Here is a 21,075-nt window from a genome sequence, read left to right on the forward strand (position 1 = left end):
CTGTAAAGAATTTTTGCCCCAGTGCAATCAGACTTGTGAGTCAGACATGAAGAAAACATTATTTAACTTTTCATATGTAAGCAGGAGATGTGGGAACAAGGGTACAGATGGAAGAAATACTTTGTAGGGAATTTCTGAATAATTTTCTCTATTTAAAAAATGTTCGTTCTTCATACCAAGTAAGTCAGAACTAAAATAGTACTTGCATAGTATACTTTTTTTTTTAAAAAAAGTATTCCAAAAGGTGTTGCAATATCATGCCATCAAAGATGAATGTAGATTTGATCTGCTGATATTTATTGTGGGCTAGCAATAACGAAAGAGAATGAAAAATATGATTTTGAGTCTATATTTATTTTGCTTTGTTTTAAATGTGTATATCTTTCCTTGAAGTGTGTGTGTGTGTGTGTGTGTGTGTGTGTGTGTGTGTGTGAAATTCTGTTCAACTGAATGAAAGAGATCTAAAAAGGATGGATATTAATGATAGTCGATTTTTTTTGGAAAACCAACCAATTAACTTGTCAATTTATACAAGTTTGATCATTTCTAAAAAAAATTCTTTTACAAGACCAATAGAATATAACTTCGTTGTAGCTGTTAAATTCTAGTTGAGAAAATCTTGAAAATGTGAGCTCAATTGCTTAGGAACTAGTAAGGATTCTCACACTGATTTAATGGTGGTATTGCACTAAAGACAGCTTTGGATACCCCTCTGTGCATCCTAGCCCTTGTCCTTTGACTGATCTATTCATGCTGTGATGAACATTTTGATTATGCCATTTTTGGCATTTCGTGGTGGTTGGGAAATATGAAAATGCTGGTGAAAGACAATGCCAGAGGTGAGAATTTCAGAAATGTTTTTCCTTGGGGAGAGGGACAGAGTTTCTACATACCTTTTTAAGTGTAGGAAGTTTTAAGGGCTCTTCTTTTAAAGACCACCCCCCGGCATTTGCAGGAGCCCAGGAGTTCTTCCTGAATGCCTATTGGAAAGGGCAAGGTCACATGGGCTGTTTCTACACCTGCCTTTTTTTCCAGGGATCGTCCTGGGATCATCCCTGTGCATGCAAATAACACACAGGGGATCCCGGGAGCAGGCAGGGACGATTCCTCCATTTCCCTGGGATAATCCTTAGGTGTAGAAAGGGTCATGGTCTCCTCCAAGTGCTGGGGGTCTTTCTTTCTTTCTTTCTTTCTTTCTTTCTTTCTTTCTTTCTTTCTTTCTTTCTTTCAAAAAATAGAAGAACCCTAAACAACTGGCTACACTTTAAAAAGGTTTGTGGAAATGTTGTCCACCTCCCCAAGGAGAAAAGTCTTTGAAATTCTCCGTCTTCTGGCTACAGGGGCAGGATTTGGCACAGCACTATTATTATACTTGCAAAAACAAAAGCAAAAGCAAACAGCTTCCCACCAAATTGTTTTAACGAAAACAGTAAGTGAATAATTTACAGTCATATAAATATATAGCCACAGTGAATTTCCTCCAAGTACAGAATTACTTTCACCTACCCACCCATCCACCCTGGCTGCAGAATTTAGGAAGGGGGTTCAACCATTGAGTTGGAACCCTGTGTGTAAAGATCCACCACGGCTTCCAACCAAGAATGTTACATGAAGAAAAAAAAAGAAAACACCACGTATGTCTAACCCCTGAAAGCCAAATGTGTTGCCATTCGCTGGAGCAAAATTGCATGCATCCACTAAAGAGATGATAGATTCTGTCAGTTTAGACAGAGCCAAGAGGCTGAATCCAGACATGAACTCCAACAAGTAATGACTGGCGTTGGCTTCGCTGATCATGTACCTTTTTAACAGGGTGATCTTTGTCTGCTTCTTTATGTGACAACATGTGGATGGGGAGAACCCTCGTTATTTATGGCGTCCTCACTGACGATCAACAGTGCTTGGCAGCCACTGTCAAATCCTTTGAAAATCAACGCATGGCGTTTTACCGGCCTCTCAGAAAGTGTTGCCTTACAGCATCGTCTCTCCATTATTTAAAACTAATAAGTATGTTTAAGAAGTTAGATGCACGTGGGGAGTGGCCCATTGTCTTAGCCTTATAACTTCTACTTCAAGTCTTGGAGTTTAACCAACCCCCCCCCCCCCCCGCTTCAAAAACAAACCATTCATTGTTATGAGCATCATAAATTCTGACAAGTGGGCATGATAGGTTTGAAAGCATTCATTAGAATAACAATCGGAGGTAATTAGGCATGCTGTGTTTTCTGCCGTCTTTAAATGGTAAATGCTAATTAAAAGAGAAGGCCAGTAAAATCTCCAGGCTGGTGTAATTTAGTCACGGTGTTGCATTTCCTTCTCCCACTCCAAAGGCTTTACTCCTAATTGTCCACCTTCTTCTTACCCCTCCTCAGACAGTTGCTTGACCGAGCCGCTCAATATGAACACTGTGGACAGTGGGGTTGGTGGCCTTTGTGCAATATGTGGAGACAGAGCAACTGGCAAGCATTATGGCGCCTCCAGTTGTGATGGATGCAAGGGGTTCTTCAGACGCAGCATACGAAAGAATCACGTTTACACCTGCAGGTATGAGAAATATCAGACTGAAGGAATACAGTATTTGTTTATTTAAATTATTAACCTCCCCTTCTTTGTAAATCCAGGATGGATACCTGAATATAATATATATATATGGTGAAGACAGATGTAATATAGGGTGAAGACAAATGTAACATTTGAAGCACAGTTGGTAGAGCACCTGCTTTGCATTCATTGACTTGGTTTGCATGACATGACAGCCCACTGTGGCTTAATTTTCCCATGGGGGCTGTCACATTATGCCAGGTTCCTATGGTCTTCCCCAGCAACATTTCTGGCTCCTGCTTCCAGGAATGAGTGCAGTCAAGTCAACACAGTACCCACTATACCCACTTCTGCCAGGTGCCCCAGAAGGATACCATGGTGGATGGTACAAATTAGAAAGTCAGACTTCAAGGGATCAAAACGGTCAGTTTCTTCCAAAAACCACTGGAGTTGAGCATTGATGTGCCATCACTGCCATGGTGAAAGAGATGGGTCTCTTTACTCATGTTTCATGTCTCTTAGGGCATGTCTACACCAGGCAATATCCCAGGGATCGTCCTGGGATTGTCCCTGTGCATCCACAGGCTAAGGCATCAGCCTTCCCAGGAGCAGGGAAGGATGATCCCTCCATTTCCCTGGGATATTTCCGTACCCTTTTTTGTCGGGTTTCCCTGTGGTCTCAGGATTGTCTCGAGACTGCGGGAGGTGTGGGCGGCCCTCCCGGTTTCGTCCCGGCTCCTTGTTAGTAAATGCGAGGAGCTGGGAACCAGGCACAGGGCATGGAGCTCTTCAAGCGCTCCGTGCCTATCGGGGGTGGGGAGGGGAGTGGGGTCGAGGCTTTTTTTTAAAAAAACGTACTTTTGCGCTGGAGAACAGGTGTGCTCCAGGTCCTGTCTTTCAAAAAATAAATGGCAGGTGCAACGCCCTCATTCCTCCCTGGCCGTTGTGCGCCGTGTGTGAATGCAGGGGAGGTTCTCGCGATCAGCATATCGTGAGATCCTCCCTCCTCCCTTCCGGATTGCCGGGTGGTGTAGACATGCCCTTAATCTTTGCAACACTCCAGTGTTTAACATAGAAAAGGTGACTTGCTGAATAGTAGTCAGCACATCAAAGATTGAACTGCTTTCCCCAGCAGCCATTTACATCCCTGGACAAAACTGTTCCATTTGCAAATGACGACAAATGTAGATTTTGATCTGCCAGCAACCTTCACTCTGAGGTTCCGTGCTGCCTTACTGTCCCCTGCTTTATTTTGAGTTCCCATATCTCTTCTTCCCCCTGCCCTCTCAAGTATTACTAGAGCTCAGCTACAAGGTGCCCTCTGGCATTTTCTTTTATCTCCTTCTCATTTCTCAAGAAGGTTGCCTAGGACTGCTGCTGAGGTTAAAAGGTACTCTCTCTCCTGCTATTACTATCACTTGACTCAGGTCTCTGTTTCGAGATCCTTCTGTTATCTTGAGACTTGCTGGCTCAAATATATCTATATCTATATATCTTAATATCGAAAACAGTGGGACTTTAGCATGCATCTCTGTGTGCTTGATTTCAGCCACGGTGGCTGAAATCTAAAGCAACCAAACTGCCTGATTGTATCGGTCCATTTTAACTCAGGCATTGCTCCACCACAGCTACAGTGACGGTCTAACCGTAACAAGCAGGCAAGGCAAGATCCAGCTCTTTCTCTGGCTAAGGCATCAGCCTATCTTGAGCCTCCTTTCCTTGAAGGCTCTGCATTGTCATTTATCCATACGTTTTAGTAACCAAGCCAACAAGGTAGCGTCAGAACAGTGCAGGCTGGTGGCTCTGATTTCGGTGGGGCTATGAGTCTATTCTGCGTTTCAGCCTGAACTCTAAAGGAGCTAGTCAAGGTGCTGAAGCTATTTTGGGGATGGGGTTCAGCACCTTGAATAGCTGTTTAGAGTTCTGGCTGGTTCTGACTGAAACCCAGAATGGATTCACAGCCCCACCAGAAATGGAGCCAGCAGCCTCCACTGGAACAGTGTTCTGATGTGGCATATCTCTGCAGGGGCAGGAAGCATCCACAGATGTATCTCAGGCTGGAAATATTTCCTAGTTCCAACACAGGTATCACTGATAAGTTAGAAGGGTTGCTTGTTTTTAACATATACATCTTATCAGCGGCTATTAGCCACGATTCTTAAATGGAGCCTCCATGAATAAAGGCAGTATATTTATTACAAACATTGGGGGGGATTGGCTTCTTGCCTCCCTGCCAGTGTGGTGTAGTAGCTAGTGTTGGATTGGAACTCAGGAGATCCAGGTTCTAGATTGTCTCCATGAAGCTCACTATGTGATTTTGAGCCAGTCACTGACTGGGAGCCTAACCTACCTCACAGGGTTGTTGTGAGGATAAAGTGGTGAGGAGGAGGATCATGTACACCACCTGGGGCTGCTTGGAGAAAAGGCAGGATATAAATGTAACATGTAAACGAATGAATGAATGAATGGAGACAACAGCTCACCCTCCAATTACTTCCAAAAAGCAGCTGATGGGCCCCGAGATTCTGAGAGCTGCACTAGGTAAGCCTTCCTTCCCCAACCTGGTGCCCTCTGGATGTGTCAAACAATAACTCCCATCACTATTTATTTATTGCATTCCTATACTGCCCAATAACCAAAACGCTCTGGGCAGTTCACAACAATTCAAAATATAAAATCCTACATAAGATACACTACAAAAGTTTAAGGGTACAATCCTATCATGATTCTCATCAGCCTCTGAGCATGGATACTGACGGGAATCCTATGCAGAGTGGGAGCAGGGTGGAAGCAATTTTCATCTCCATGCTTCATGTTTCACCCATCTAGCAGAGGCACCTTAGAAGGGGGGGGAAGGAGGCTGGGGTGGCCATAGAAAATGGTGTAATTCAGCTGCCCCAGTCTCATCCCCTCCCTGCCCTGCCCCCAGAACACCCCCTTTTCAATGTCTCCATGCTCTGTTTTCTGAGGATGGAAAGCTAGTCAGCATGGTTCTAGCCACGCTGACTACAAGGAGGATGGGGAGGCAGGAAACTGAACTACCCTATGCCCCTTGAGATGCTGGCCTTAGCTAGACCTAAGGTTTATCCCGGGGTCATCCCTACCTGCTCCTGGGATATCCTGTGTGTCATTTACATGAACAGGGATGACCCCAGGATGATCCGGGATAAACCTTAGGCCTAGCTAAGGCTGCTGTTTCAATTGCTCCCTAAAAGTTTTAAATTGCAGTATAAAACCCAAGATAAAGCCTAGCGACAATGTAAAGTTTTAAAATACAGTGACAGATTTTAAATAACAGAACTAAAAGACTAAATTGCCTAGGAAAATAAAAAAGGTCTCCACCTAACACCAAAAAGAGCACAATGTAGGAGCCTCTCTGGGAGCTCATTCCACAACCAGGGTGCCACAACAGATAAGGCCCTCTGCTTAGTATCCACGCACCTCACTTCCTTTGCTGAGGGCTCCCAGAGAAATACCTCTGAAGGGTCTGGCAGTTATACAGTATATGGGTGGAGATGATTCTTTAGGTAACCTGGCCTCAAGCCATTTAGGGCTTTGAATGTTAACATCAGTACTTTGAATCAGGCCTGGCCATTGACTAGCAGCCAGTGCAGATGAAAGAAGACTGGCATAATATGATTATGTTGGCCAGACCCCATTAACTACCTCACTGTCCTGTTTTGGACCAGGTGAAATTTTTGGACTGCATGGCTAATGCTAGCCAGGTATGATGGAAGTTGTAGTCTGACACACCTGGAGAACACCAGGTTGGGGAAGGCTGATAAAACTTTGTTCTGATCCAGCAGGGCTCTCCTAGGGATCATGGCCAAAGCTGTCAAATTTCACTTTGTCTCTGTTTCTGTTATGTTCAGTTTATCCCAAACTTATAGAATTTTTCCATTATAAAAATAAATGCATTTTTGTGTGCACTTCCCCCTAATATATGCGTTGTAGTTGTTTTATTGGAGAACTCCAGTGCAAAATTTGGAGATGTGTTTCAATTCATGTATTGGTTCAAAAGGGCGAAATTAGGTCAGTTTGCATTAAAGTGTACACTGAACAAATTTCATCCCTACTTTTCTGTCTTAGCTCTCATTATATGCAGCAACAGAAGAGGATCAAGCTGTAAAGAGAGTCAACCTAAACGTTCACTAAATCGAGAGCAAAATTTATATGCCTTGCTTTCCCAAGATGATGAATAACCTAATGGGATTTTACTTGCCCATCACAAGGAATTATTCCCTCTAGAAGAATGGCAAAGAGAAATGTTTCAAAGCTGATTAAAGAAAAAATACCAGTGAAGGTTGATAGTTGGAGACATTGTTTTGACAGTGCCCATTAATTGTTTCAGTCATGCTAATCAGGATCCTTCTGTATTTGCGCTCTAATATATTTACCCTCGATTCTGTCCAACAGATTTAGCCGACAATGTATTGTTGATAAGGACAAGAGAAATCAATGTAGATACTGTCGTTTAAAAAAGTGTTTTCGTGCTGGGATGAAGAAGGAAGGTAACATGATTTTTTTAAACCTCCTGTTCAGAGAATAACACTTTATATCAATTAGCAGGAAATAAAATCTATAAGCAAATAACGTGTGTGTGTGTGTGTGTGTGTGTGTGTGTGTGTGTGTGTGTTGCCTATCAAGAAAAGAGGTGGGGTTTAGAAAAAATGGAATAGAAATACACCTCTAATAAGAAGTTGGCTTGCTATGTAATTTTTGGCTAATGTGAAGATTTGGCATGGAGTCGTTTCAAAACTAAACAAAATTATTATTTCTTCTGCTAGACACTCTTCCAAAACTGCCAGGCTTCACTAGGAAAAAAAATAAGAAACCTTAAACTGGTTTTCAACCAGCATAATTCCTTAGCCCCTGCACTTCTCCTTCTGAATCTTTGCAAGATTTCTTGACTGGACGCATCTCTTTGATGTGCACCATTTTCATACGAAGTGACTCAAAAAACCACAGGTGAAGTGGGAAAGTGAATGACTCACTCTCCCTGTCCCCATTTGAGAACTCCTCTTCCTCACAAACCACTGCACCTATCCTTCTGAAACGTTGTAGTTTTCTTTCTTAAGGCCACTTCTGGGCTCTCTGGAATGTTCCACAAGCAGCATAGTGTGTCCTTTTTCTGGACATCCTCAAAATGTATCTTCAACAAAAAGTCACATTATAACTTGCACAAAAAGTTATCAGCAGTTCCCTTTAAAAAGATCACATAATAGAATGTAAGAGATGCAATGCAATACAATACAATACAATGGAATATAAAACTGTGTAGCACAAAACAATAAAAAACCAAAAGCCTGCACCGATTTTTCTAACATTGGGCTAGTGTAATCCCCTCCCAAGGAACTACTATGTCTACAAATTTCATTCATTTCTAACAACTTGTGGGTAAAACTTAGACCCAGGCAGGATCTACACTACTGCTTTATAACAGTTTATAACAGTTTTGACAACTGTTCAGGCCCAAGGCACGCTACATATACCGTTTTCAAAGTGTTCCGTTCTGTTTGGTATAGATCTGGCCCCAGTTTTTGATTTCTCATTATAGCCAATGGGATTTGACATGCAGTTGCATCTTGCATGTCTCTTTCGTACAGTATTTTATTTTATTTCTATACCACTCGGGAGCCAAAGCTCTCTGAATAGTTCACCAAACAAAACTTAAAACAAGAAAATAGAATAACTTTTAGGCCGGATCTGCACCAAACAGGATGTAACACATTGGCTTGGTTCAGACAACATGCTAAACCATGCTGCTTAACCTCCATTAACCATTTTGTGGTTAAGCAGCATGGTTTAGCGTGTTGTCTGAACTAGGCTTTTGAAAATAGTTTGAAAACGTATATGGAATGTGTCCTGGGTGCCAACAGTTGTCAGTGCACCCTTATAAAGCAGTTGTGTAGATCCTGCCTTAGTAAAACATAATATAAAACATAAAACATAATATTAAGTATTAAACATAATATAATATAAAAAAATTAAGTTTAAAACAGAAGCAAACCAAATTAAAAACTAGAGTAAAAGCCAGCAGCAGTGTAAAGACCTAAAACTCCCTAATGCAATGTTTAAAGCTGAAGGACTAATAAACCTGGGAATGACAGTCTGGCTTAAAAAAGAAAGGAATGAAGCAAGCCAGCAAGCCAGCCAGCCTCTGAAGCCGCAGTCAGGAACAGAAGAGCAGCTGAGACAAAGCAACCCTTATATATTCAAAATCACCACCACAAGCTGCTTTTCTACCTGAGGGTGGAAAAGACATGGGGGTTCATGGTGGAAACACAGCTGGAACAATGAACAGCAGGTGGAAAATGGGATCAGCATTCAGTTCCCCTACTGTTCCAGCACTTGTTGCAGCTACCGAAGCTGTTTTTCGTTTAAAAATCGCATTGGCAAAAAGGACACATGACTGTTGGTGTTGAAATACTCTTTGCATACAAGAGCATAACTCCCAGTATGCATTGAATTTAGGAACATTTTGGATAAATTGAAGGAACTTAGTTGGAAGCCAGTTTGTACAATGACACCATAAACAAACAAACAAGAATCCCATCTGTTCTGGATTGTACTTAGAATTGTTGCACGGTGGTTGATGTTCAAGTCAAAATGAAGTGGTAATGCCAAAAACTGTTAGTAGACTAGGAGGAATAATATCTAGCTTGATTCCCCCGCCCCCTTTGTCATTGACACATTCAACATAGGAGCACTGTCAACTCAATTTCAGAGTATTAGTAAATTATAACATTTTATTTTCCCTGTGTGGGACTTTGAGAGATGGACAAGCAGACAGAGAGGAACTGCTTCGTGCATAGTTTCTTAAAGAGACTCAGAGCCTTGCTGGATGAGTCTGACACAGATCTACATATCTGTAAATGCAGAAAGGAGCTCTCAAAGCTTCTCTCGTCCATCACTTTCCACAGAAAATGGCCCTAGTAAATTCAATTTATCGCTTATTGCATTATGGTTTTCCCGGCAGTCGTATAATGGCTATGTTTTGAACTAGGAGTCTAACACTGCTAAAATCTCGGTCACAAGGCTCTCTTGATGTTTTCTTCATCTTTCCATTACAGTTCTATATTGTATGTATGACCTTCTGGCCATAATCCCCCCTTAAATTAAGAGGAGGTCTTACACCATTAGGAAGAGTGAGGCAACTGCCTTAAATGGCTGATTTGGGGGACAGTAAAACCCTGTCCCTTTCTCCTGAGCCTCCTAACCATTCTCCTCTGTTGTGTGCCAGATTTTCTGTCCTGCACCTGGCCTGCTACTTGTTGACTTGCAGCTAAACTCCTGCCCTCAGGTGCAGTGAAGGACATCTCTCCTGAAGTAAAATTCAACTGTCAGTATGTGGAATGGGGTGGAGGGGGGATATCTTGTCCTTTGCCTCAGGCAGCACTTACTTGGTGCTGTCTACTTACACACATCTGGCAGGGCTTTTCTCCCCATATAAGCCTTGCCTGCCTATCCCAAATGAAAGCTAGTTTTGAACTCCCCAAGCTCATGAAAAGTCACGGTGGTTGTCACAGTGAGGGTTATTATTGTAGTAGTAGTGGTAGTAGTAGTAAAGGACCAGTTACAGCTAAAACAGATGGACAGTACTTCTCATTCTTGTCTTCCTTACTTTCATGTTTTATCTGCTTTCCATGCCAAGAAATACCATTTTACCATATTTTCATTACAGGCTCATCCTCTTTTATTTAAAATCTCTGCAAACTAGTAACAAACTTTAAAGATGAGTTACATGCAGAGGAAACTTTTATTTCTGAGAAACATATTTTTCTTCCTTTCTCCCCCCCCCTTTTTTTAAAAAATAATACTTTTTAATGCAGTCTCGCCATTTATGCTTGATGACCATAGCAGTTAGGTGTCCATCTCTCTGGTATAATTTTATATTTAAAGCTTTAACTACACTTTGTTGTTTAGATGCTGAGTTAAGGAATGAAAAAGATAGCATTTCTCCGGTGCAAAAGACTGGGGCATCATTCTTGATTCACGTCTGCATGACCATTTATCACTTAGTGTTTATCACTGTACGACATTTCTTATTATGACCTTAATAAAAGGCCCATCAGTGAATGTCCTTGGCTAAGAATCTAGTGCGCCTTCACCATAAAGTGTGTTCATTCTTCATATAAACTGCAGAACACTATATAGTGCACAAAACACATTTTTATTGAAGCATTGGTGCTGGCTCTCAACTTCTTGGATGCAGATTGCTTCCCTAAAAATAACAAACGGATCATTGGAAATACAACTACTGCTCTTATAAAAGGTTATGAGGTTCTGTGCATGGGCGAAAGAAATATGTTGATCAGAGCTATGCTTTTCTCTCCTTGATGTGACCTTGGCCATAAAATAGATTCGAGAAAGTTGATCGGCAACTTTATTTATCTCTTTCAATTTTGTATTAAAAGGGACATCTTGTTGCTTCACCAGCTTTGTGTTCTACCATGCCATTCTCTTTCCAGAGTCTCTTCTATAATTATTTCTGTTCCAAACTATCTGCTCAGAACTCTTCTGTTTAATACCTATTGAACATTGCTCATTGTTAGATCCTTAAAGTTGAATTAACTTGGGCTGAAAAGCGATGGGTTGGATCCAGAGTGGGACGTGGTGGAAATCGGTAAACTGGATGATCACATGGGTAGAACGAGGGTGTGTGTGATTTCCCCCTCTGTATCGCCCTATGCACCTGAAAATCTGCTCTGGAACATTTCCTGCATTGAGCAGGGAGTTGGACTTGATGAACCTTCCAACTTTACTATTCTATGATTTGTAAATTCTACAAAATAGTGTGTGAAGCTCGGGACTGCTGGGGGAAAGAGGAATTGGTGAAAATTGTCACCTTCCCTCTTCTTGTATCCCAGTTCCCTATGCCAACTGAAGAAGCCTTTTGTATGTGTGGAGATACAACTCTGGATTCAACTCAATGGTGTTTCTTTTTCTAAAGTTGAGAGAGAAAGAGCTTGAATTTTCTTTTGTCGCAGTCATGTCTGGTTATGTGGGTTTGGAAATCCTGTTTACCAGAGATGGAAGTGAGTTTAGGAGCATTTATATAATGTAATTATTATTTTTTTTACAAAATAAAAAGGTTGTCCATTCCTCTCCCTTGACTCTCATAACATCATGAACAAATTTAAATAACATAGGCAATGGTTCACACGATTTCTTAATAATACTTTACCAAACTGTTCAGCAACTCCGCCTGTATGTAAATAAATTACAAATTTGTTGTTTCCCCCCCCCTCCAGCTGTCCAAAATGAACGGGACAGGATAAGTACAAGACGAAGCACAGCTGACGGCAGTAACATTCCTTCTATTAACACATTGTCCCAGGCGGAAGTGCTCTCTCGTCAGGTACAACAATCCAGCATCAATGCCTAAGGAGTCACCGTGACCTTTTGAATACTCTCTGTATCCATAATTTATAAATGCATCTATCCTTTTGTATTTGTCATACTAAAGTAAGATATATAGCTTTTTTCATAACTACTATTCAAAATAGTTAACTGGTAAGGCCATTATCCCCATTGGTTGTAATTTGTCAGGGGCCTTATGAAATGTTTCTCCAACCACTTTGAGTTGGAGAAATGTCCAACTTAAAGTTGGTGGAATGTCAAGGATTGAGAGCCCAATTTCAAAGTTCGAGCTCTGCATCAACCATGAAAGTAGAGCTTAGGAAGGGATAGATAGATTGTTGACCACTGCAATCCTATTTGCACTGAACGTAATAGGATTTACTTCTGAATAGACATGCATAGGATTGTGTTGTTAGTCTCTATTGTGTGCATATGGGCTACATACTCACATGTGAAGAGGGGGAGTGTCTAGGCCTGCCCCCTCCTCACACATTTCTGTTGCCCTCTAACCATGGTGGGTGACTTTCTGAAAAAGAAACCCTCCTCTTTCCATGGAGGCTCTCCATGGATTCTCACCTATCTATCTATCTATCTATCTATCTATCTATCTATCTATCTATCATCTATCTATCACCTGTCTATAATATATGCACTGACTTCTGCTGTTATATTTGGGAGGATATATTGTGTGGCGGTTGGTGGGTGGGACTGTAGGCACATGAAATCATTTGGCAGACATAATCACTATAATAATTTGAGTCCTTTGTTCACAATTTCTCCCCACTTTGACTAGATCCCTGTTTCAAGCCCCAATTCTGGTACTACTGAAATCAATGTTAAGAAAATTGCTGGTATTTGTGATGTCTGTGAATCTATGAAGCAACAGCTCTTGGTTCTTGTAGAGTGGGCAAAATATATTCCAGCCTTCTGTGAACTACGGCTAGATGATCAGGTATTATTATTATTATTATTATTATTATTATTATTTATTTATTTATTTATTTAGCACCATTAATGTACATGGTGCTGTACAGAGTAAAACAATAAATAGCAAGACCCTGCCACATAGGCTTACATTCTAATAAAATCATAATAAAGCAATAAGGAGGGTAAGAGAATGCACCAAACAGGCAGTATAAAAGTCAGAACAATTCAAGTTTTAAAAGCTTTAGGAAAAAGAAAAGTTTTTAGCTGAGCTTTAAAAGCTGCGATTGAACTTGTAGTTCTCTAATGTTCTGGAAGAGCGTTCCAGGCGTAAGGGGCAGCTGAAGAGAATGGACGAAGCCAAGCAAGGGAAGTGGAGACCCTTGGGCAGGTGAGAAACATGACATCAGAGGAGCGAAGAGCACGAGCGGGGCAATAGTGTGAGATGAGAGAGGAAAGATAGGAAGGAGGTAGACAGTGAAAAGCTTTGTAGGTCAACAGGAGAAGTTTATATTGGATTCCGAAGTGAATTGGAAGCCAGTGAAGAGATTTCAGAAGCGGAGTAACATGGTCAGAGCGGCGAGCCAAGAAGATGATCTTAGCAGCAGAGTGGTGAACAGAAACCAACGGACTGATGTGAGAAGAAGGAAGGCCAGTATGACACAATGTACTTCTGCTATGGTTACGTGACTGTGCTGTGTAACAATCTATTTTCCATTTGGACAGAACACTATTCTAGAATATTAAGCCAAACCAGGAAACAACACGCATTGTAAATGATGCCCATGCTTTAGTGGGATACATTCCAGGCAAATTGGACTTGGCCAAGGGCCGTCCTGTGTGGTTTAGTAAGGCCACACTAACAGCTAAGCATAGTATAACACTGGAAAGCAAATAAAACCCCAAATAATCCCAATTGGATTCAAGATCAACTGACCTTAGCTGTGCTTGAAAAGGTATATTAAACCAAACTGGTAAAAGAAAATAAATTCAATTAATATGGAGAATTTTTCTTGGAATATAAATAGAGTCATGTAATTTAGTAGTCCCATTTGGACTACTGTAATGAGTTCTACATGAGGCTGTCTTTGAAACCTGTTCAGAGACATCAGGTGGTCCAGAATACCTTGCAATCCCCTGACGTGACCCTTTTATTTTTATTCCCTCTAATCTAAAATTTGCCAGTGATTTATGCTAATGAAACAACAGCAGAGTAGAGGTGTAAGAAAAATTCATTTTAGTTTGATTTTGATGTGTCCTTAAAAATATATACGAAGTTCCTTCTTAATAAAGTCGAAGACTGGGTGCATCAAAATAATATTATAAGTGATGAACAAGCCGGCTTTTATAGTGGCAGATCGACAATTGACCAATGCTTTGTTTTGAATCACCTCAGGGAGAAATATTGTAAATACCCAAAGAAACACCTATACGCTGCATTTATAGATTTAACATCAGCTTTTGATAGTATTGACAGGGATCGTTTATGGTATAAGCTTTGGCAACTCAGAATGGACAGGCACCTTTTATGGCTGATAAAAAAATCTCTACTCAAATACCTCCATGCGGGTAAGAGTAGGTAGAGGTGGACAATTATCCGATGAAATAGAAACATCTTTAGGGGTTAGACAAGGTTGCTTGCTAGCTCCAACTTTATTTAATATATATGTAAATAATATCATTGGTGAATTAGTAAATAAATAGAATTTCCCTGTGGCAGTAAGTTCAAGAAATCTGAACATTTTATTATACGCAGACGATATGGTTTTATTATCAGAAAACCTAGTGGGTATGCGAAGATCACTCAAAGCATTTGATGAGATTTGTAGGAAGGAATTACTAACTATCAACTATCAGAAGACAAAAGTAATGGTTTTTGGGAGAAGCCCACGAATACATAAATGGACATTAAATGGACACCGTCTGGAACAAACGAATCAATTTAACTACTTAGGTATATGTTTTAAACAAAATGGTGCATGGACGAATCATATGGAGGCTATAAAATTGAAAGCAAATAGATCAATGCAGACAGTGTTAAAATTCGCCAGAATAAGAGGAGGACAAATGATAGCCCCAGCATGGAAAGTTTTTGCGGCAAAGGTTTTGCCGCAGTTATTCTATGGGGCAGAAATTTGGGCCAATGATAATATAAAGCAACTTGAGGTGGTCCAAAATAAATTCCTACGGATATTGTTGGGTCTTCCCCCTGACACACCCATTTGTTATATGAGGGCAGAAGTTGGGATGCTTCCAATAGAGTACGCCATCTGGTGGAACATGTTTTTCTATTACCTCAAAATGAAAACATCAACAAATAACCTAGTTAAGCTGGTGGTGAAAGATCAGAGAAAATACCCCTCACATGGCAACTGGATAGAAAGGTGCGAAGCCAAGCTAAGACAATTCGGAATAGATCCTAAAACGATATTAGAAGGAAATATAGACCAACAACGCATGGCGATTAGACAAATATTGAGGAATTATTTTGGTAAGCTTGATATTGATGCAATTAAAGCTTCAAAATTCTCCAATATTTATCCTTTCATAAAATTAAAGCATAGAGAAGAAAAATACCTATTTGAAATTACGAATCCAGTCTTACGTAAAGCTCTTACAAGCCTGTGAATGCAGACCATGCAGACGAATTTTGGAGAAGGAAGATTTAATAATATACCCAGAGATCGAAGAATTTGCTGTTGTGGAGAACAAGAGGTGGAGGACTCTGCTCACTGTATATTATACTGCAGATTATACAATAGCCCTAGGAATAAATATTTAGCTAGTTATTTGGCCCCTATGGTGCATTTAACAGACCAAGCGAAATTAGGCTACCTACTAACGGCAGAGAAATCGACCCTACTGAATTTGGCCTATTTTGCTGCAAAAATTAGGAAGGAGCACGTTCAGGTGGATGATTGTAAACAATATATATACCATAGATATACAGAGTACAATGAAAAATTAGGATATGTTTACTATAAAAGATGTGTGCTGATGGGAGTAATTGCTGTACAGAGTTCGGCTAATTTTAATTTTTTAATGCAATAATGTGTGATGATGTGTGTTCGGCTAAAACCCATTTAGGGTAGCCGTGAATAAAATTTGTATTTGTATTTGTAATTTAGTAGTCCCATTTGGACTACTGTAATGAGTTCTACATGAGGCTGTCTTTGAAACCTGTTCAGAGACATCAGGTGGTCCAGACTACCTTGCAATCCCCTGACATGACCCTTTTATTTTTATTTCTTCTAATCTAAAATTTGCCAGTGATTTATGCTAATAAAACAACAGCAGAGTAGAGGTGTAAGAAAAATTCATTTTAGTTTGATTTTGGCCAGAGTTTACCCAGTTTTTGTACCTCCTAGAATTGAATCCCGACCTGAATGCAATCTATAGTAGAAGTCCATTTATTTCCAGGTTTGCAATGTGATCCATCGAACAAAAAGGAAAATGCTTTTGAAGAATGTGTACATTTGAAAAATGCATGCTTTTGAAAAATGCAAAGAGATGTGCTTTAATCAATGGGAGAAAATGTGTACATTTAAAAATGTGCACAATTGATGAGTACATTTGGGGAAATGTGCACAAAAATACACATGAATTTTCATGTGAAAAGAAAGCAAGCAAAGCTTACAACCTGATATGAAGTTGAGTTGGAATTGAGTTGGAATTCAATGTGGAATTGGGAGAACCTTGACGAGCTCAGACTTTGCTGGTTTGCACATCCCAAGTATCAAAAACGACGACTTCCCATTGCATTTCTGAAGTAGAAAACTCTTCTCTTCACAATTATAGTTTATTAATTGGGGATGTGCCTTAACATAGTAGCAACAGCTAGTGAAGGTGATACATCTTATTCCACTTGCTTTATTTGGAAGTTGCCATTACTCCATGTGAATCTTTTTTTTTTCAAGGTTGCTCTGTTAAGAGCACATGCTGGGGAACACCTGTTGCTCGGAGCAGCAAAACGTTCTATGGTTTACAAGGACATTATTCTTTTAGGTAAGGTTGTCTTTATTTTGCTTTTTTAAGAGCACAATCCTACCTAATCGGACGTAAGTGTGCATAGAATCTCAGCCTAAGACATATTGGGTTGGAACCAGAGTTACATGTGGGCAATGGGGCCAGTGGAAGCTGTTTTCCCCACCGCATCCTCTCCATTGTAGCCCACCCCCATCCCCCCGTCTCTCTGCAAATGCTACATAGAGGGTTGGGGGACCTTGATGAATGGGGATGAGGGGAAGGATAAAGTTCTTGAAAACCAAGCAAAGTTGATGGAAAGGGTCTCTGCCCAATTTTCAGGGACCTGCCCCATTCATTTTACAATGTGTAGGACTTTAAAGAAAACTCCCCACCTCTCTCTAGTGTGTGTGTGTGTGTGTGTGTGTGTGTGTGTGTGTGTGTGTATGAGTGTAACTATATATATATATGAATGATACATTAATAAACTTGATAAAACAAAATGTCCCACCCATTGCTGAAACTGGTTTAGAAAGAAAACCATAATTCAGGCATGCTCTCCTTCCAATATTTGACTGAAAGGGTAAGTGGTCTCTGCCCTCAGTAGACATGCTCTACTCTGCTACCTCCAGAATGGCCTTGCTGGATCAGACCAAAGGCCTATTTAGTCCAGTATTCTGTTTTCACAGTGGCCAACCAGAATCCTTTGGGAAGGTCACAAGCTAGACACAAGCCAGTCCTTCTTTGAGCCCCCAAATGGTCTAGACATGGGAGACTCACTTTGCTAACATATAGATATGTTGTCATAAAAATAAGAGATTCCAATACACATCAGTAGATGAAATAAATAAAAATTATGCACAATGGTCTGCTGACACAATTGTCTGAGGACATATTATACATGGGAAGAAATGCTGGTATACATGGAGAAGGGACTTTTTGAACATATTCATATGTGGAAATGTGCCTTTGAAAAATAGAAACTGCTAGGCATTGCATTTTTGGTCTTCAGATATTGTTAATACTACTGATTCTATTTTATTTTTAAGGTAATGATTTTGTAATCCATCGCAACAGTGCTGAAATTGAGATCAGCCGAGTTGCAAACCGGATTCTAGATGAGATTATACGGCCATTTCAGGAACTTCAAATTGATGATAATGAATATGCTTGCCTAAAAGCAATCGTCTTCTTTGATCCGGGTATGTTTCAGAACTCACCTTAAGTCAGAGAAGTAGGATCTAGGTTTTTGGAATGATTTTACTTTGGCCTCCTTTTGGACATTTAGAGATACATCAAATCACATGCTTTTAGCTGAAAAGTAGAAGGCCCTCCTGTTCAAGGTTTCCCCTAAATGTGGCTCCTAGTAAAAAAAAATTGTGTCCCATGGGTTGTATCGAATGTTTGCCCTCTCTAAAACAGATCCATTGAAATGAATGGGACTTAAGTTAGACTAAGGCTGGAGGTTTGGGACTATGTGCTCTGAGACTAGCTTAATGTAGAATCACAGGGCACCTTTTGTATCTTTTGCACAACTGTTGGAGAACAGACACTGTCATGTGTCTTTGTGTTCTTTGATGTATTGGGACTCCTGCTGTCACCCAGAGCCATTATACCTGCTGCCTATCAGCAGAGTTTCTCGGGATCTCACCTTTGTTCCTCACTATATGTGGGTTCTGCAAGACATAACCTGTGGATTCAGCACTTGATGTTGATGTTCTCACCAGTCATAGATCTTTAAACTGCAGTGGTTCACCTTTCTGTATAACAAGATGATATAATTGATAGCCTCTTACTTCCTACAGCTCTACTCCAGGAGTAACTAGGGCTTAATTTGTAACATGATTTAATCCTGGAATCTGTTTTCAGTACAGAGTTGAGTAGAGGAAGATCAAAAATAATAAAGCAAAATACTTCTGAGGATATGCTTTGTTTATTTCCCTTGCCACTGCATAACCATCACACTAGGTCCCTAGGCAGAATAAAGGAGTGAGCGTTCCTTTCAAGACACAGGTAGAATTGTGGTGCTCAACACTTCTGATATGACTCCTATCTCCCCATAGCTCTCATGGGTGGCTACTAGGGTTGTAGAGTTAGGAGGGGGTAACTAGGGGCTTCATTGCATTTTTTCTGTTTAAGAGTTTTACCCTTGTGTAACATTTCTTTGTTTTTTGAAGACGCCAAAGGACTGAGCAATCCAATGAAGATTAGGAACATGAGGTTTCAAGTTCAGATCAGTTTGGAAGATTATATCAATGACCGTCAGTACGACTCCAGAGGACGCTTTGGAGAACTCCTGCTACTCCTGCCTACTCTCCAGAGTATTACTTGGCAAATGATTGAGCAAATACAATTTGTCAAACTATTTGGAGTGGTTAAAATTGACAGCTTGCTTCAGGAAATGTTACTAGGAGGTGGGTGTGTCCATAGATTTTGACAAGTCTGCTTTGTGCTCAAAATAATGGAGGCAGGAGAATGAGAAATCAGGTGATGCTACTAGTTTATCAACTGTGGAGTGGTTCCTTTCTTTCTCTATTAGCCTAAGTTGCTAACAGAGCTGCCAGAATGTTCTGATTCAGTATGAAGCAAACTCCTATGTTTAAAGTGATGGATTTAGACCTTTGTATCCAACTGAAGATGCAAACAGTAGTCCTGGGAGTGAGTTCATTCTTGTGCCAATGCTTAGAGCAGGACTCCTTTGCAACCTCCCTGTCTGGAACGTGTTGGTCTATAGAGATATCGTTGCTCTGTATCAAATAATCTGACAGCATTTCACAAGCTCCATTATTATTATTATTATTATTATTATTATTATTATTATTATTATTATTATTATTATTATTATTATTTTCCATGTACACAGTGTGATACACAGTGGCTGACTTTGGATAGGAATCAGCCTGTCATAGAATAGAATAGAATAGAATCATAGAGTTGGTGCAGGCCTTGGGCTTGCATGTTCCTCTCCACAATCTTTATGACCTTATCCAGCAGAGCTGTGAGAAGTTCAGAACTTTCACTTCTGGTTTTTATTAACTGTGACTCATCCCAACCCAACAAACTTTGACTTGTTTGAAACAAGTCAACATGAAATTACAAAAAATAGCTTGTTTCAAAGAAACATAGTCATTATTGATCACAGTTTAGGATTTAGATGAAATGCTAAATGATGGTTAATCTAAAATAGAAGCATAATCTTTTCCTGGGGACTGCAATGAGAGGAGGAGAGATAGGAACAGAGCACATGTAGGCTCATTCCTATCACGAGAAAAACAAATGGGAAGACACTCATCATCATAAGAAAAAGGCAGGACATAGGTACATAGGAAAAGGCTTATGAGGTCACACATACATCATTTTTACATAAATTACAAAATGAAACTAGACCAAATAATGGAGATAAAAGAAATGACAAAGGTATACCTAATTAAAGCAATCTGTTAAAAATAAGAGGGTATTAAACCAACAAGTCCCAAGATGATGGTTGTGTCTTTTCACAGATACTACTTTTCACAGATAACATTGAGCCATTGAACTAGTTACTCCAATATGCACTTATATCCAATATGCACTTATTTCTATCCTTGGCTGTGCCAAATGAGACATTTAAGTCCTTGAAGACTTGGAACTTTTTTTGACTAGGGACCTTTTTTTCTTTCCCTTTTTAACAGCAACCACATGTTCATTTGAAACGAACTGATGTAAGTTTGGGGTTTTTGTTGCAGGTACGTCTAACGATTCTGCTCATCTCCATCCAGTACATCCTCATTTAGCCCAAGATCCACTTACTGGGCAAACTCTGCTTATAAGCTCAGTAACTGCTCCTGACCAGATTTGTAAGTTTATTGCGAATATTTCATTTGATTATAGGTTTTGTGGGTTATTTTTCATTAGTTGGGGAATCAATGACCTTTTTTTCCTAACCAATTTTCTTCAGCAACATCCATATTTGCACAGAATTTGGTATACAACACCGAATCCAACAGCTTGAATATTAGTGTTCATTGTTTACCCTAAGCAGTGTTTTAGTCAAGGTTATGAAGAATATTGGTGTGCCAAATTTTTACCATTAGCATTTTTGAGGCTGAAGGAGGAGCTTTCAGAGAGCATGAAATGTTCTCTGAAAAAGGTCTCAACAGTACCTTCTTGTTGCTGCTGTCTGCAGCAGATCTCAGCTCTTGTTTTGTACTTTGCTCTTGCTTCAGTGCCTTTCCCTCCGCCCCAAGTTTTCTTTTTGGGGGAGCTCATCCAATTGGAGATACTGTAGTAGTCTACATGGCTACA

General features: G+C 40.2%; 1 protein-coding gene across 4 annotated transcripts in view; it reads left to right on the forward strand.

The window, feature by feature from the left end:
• HNF4G (hepatocyte nuclear factor 4 gamma) overlaps positions 1 to 21,075 on the forward strand; it is a 78,091-nt gene that overhangs the window by 53,511 nt on the left and 3,505 nt on the right. For 3 of the 4 annotated variants that reach the window (XM_063130853.1, XM_063130854.1, XM_063130855.1), the window contains 8 exons: positions 2,373 to 2,544; positions 6,958 to 7,052; positions 11,796 to 11,902; positions 12,698 to 12,856; positions 16,746 to 16,833; positions 17,841 to 17,993; positions 18,969 to 19,205; positions 20,517 to 20,627. In XM_063130853.1, coding sequence (XP_062986923.1) covers positions 2,399 to 2,544; positions 6,958 to 7,052; positions 11,796 to 11,902; positions 12,698 to 12,856; positions 16,746 to 16,833; positions 17,841 to 17,993; positions 18,969 to 19,205; positions 20,517 to 20,627 — 1,096 coding nt within the window. In that variant the 5' untranslated portion in view covers positions 2,373 to 2,398. Of the gene's footprint in view, positions 1 to 47; positions 180 to 2,372; positions 2,545 to 6,957; positions 7,053 to 11,795; positions 11,903 to 12,697; positions 12,857 to 16,745; positions 16,834 to 17,840; positions 17,994 to 18,968; positions 19,206 to 20,516; positions 20,628 to 21,075 lie in introns of those variants that run through there. The other variant, XM_063130852.1, reaches the window with a different exon arrangement.

Source organism: Elgaria multicarinata, chromosome 7, assembly GCF_023053635.1.
Source record: "Elgaria multicarinata webbii isolate HBS135686 ecotype San Diego chromosome 7, rElgMul1.1.pri, whole genome shotgun sequence".
Lineage (NCBI taxonomy): Eukaryota > Metazoa > Chordata > Lepidosauria > Squamata > Anguidae > Elgaria > Elgaria multicarinata.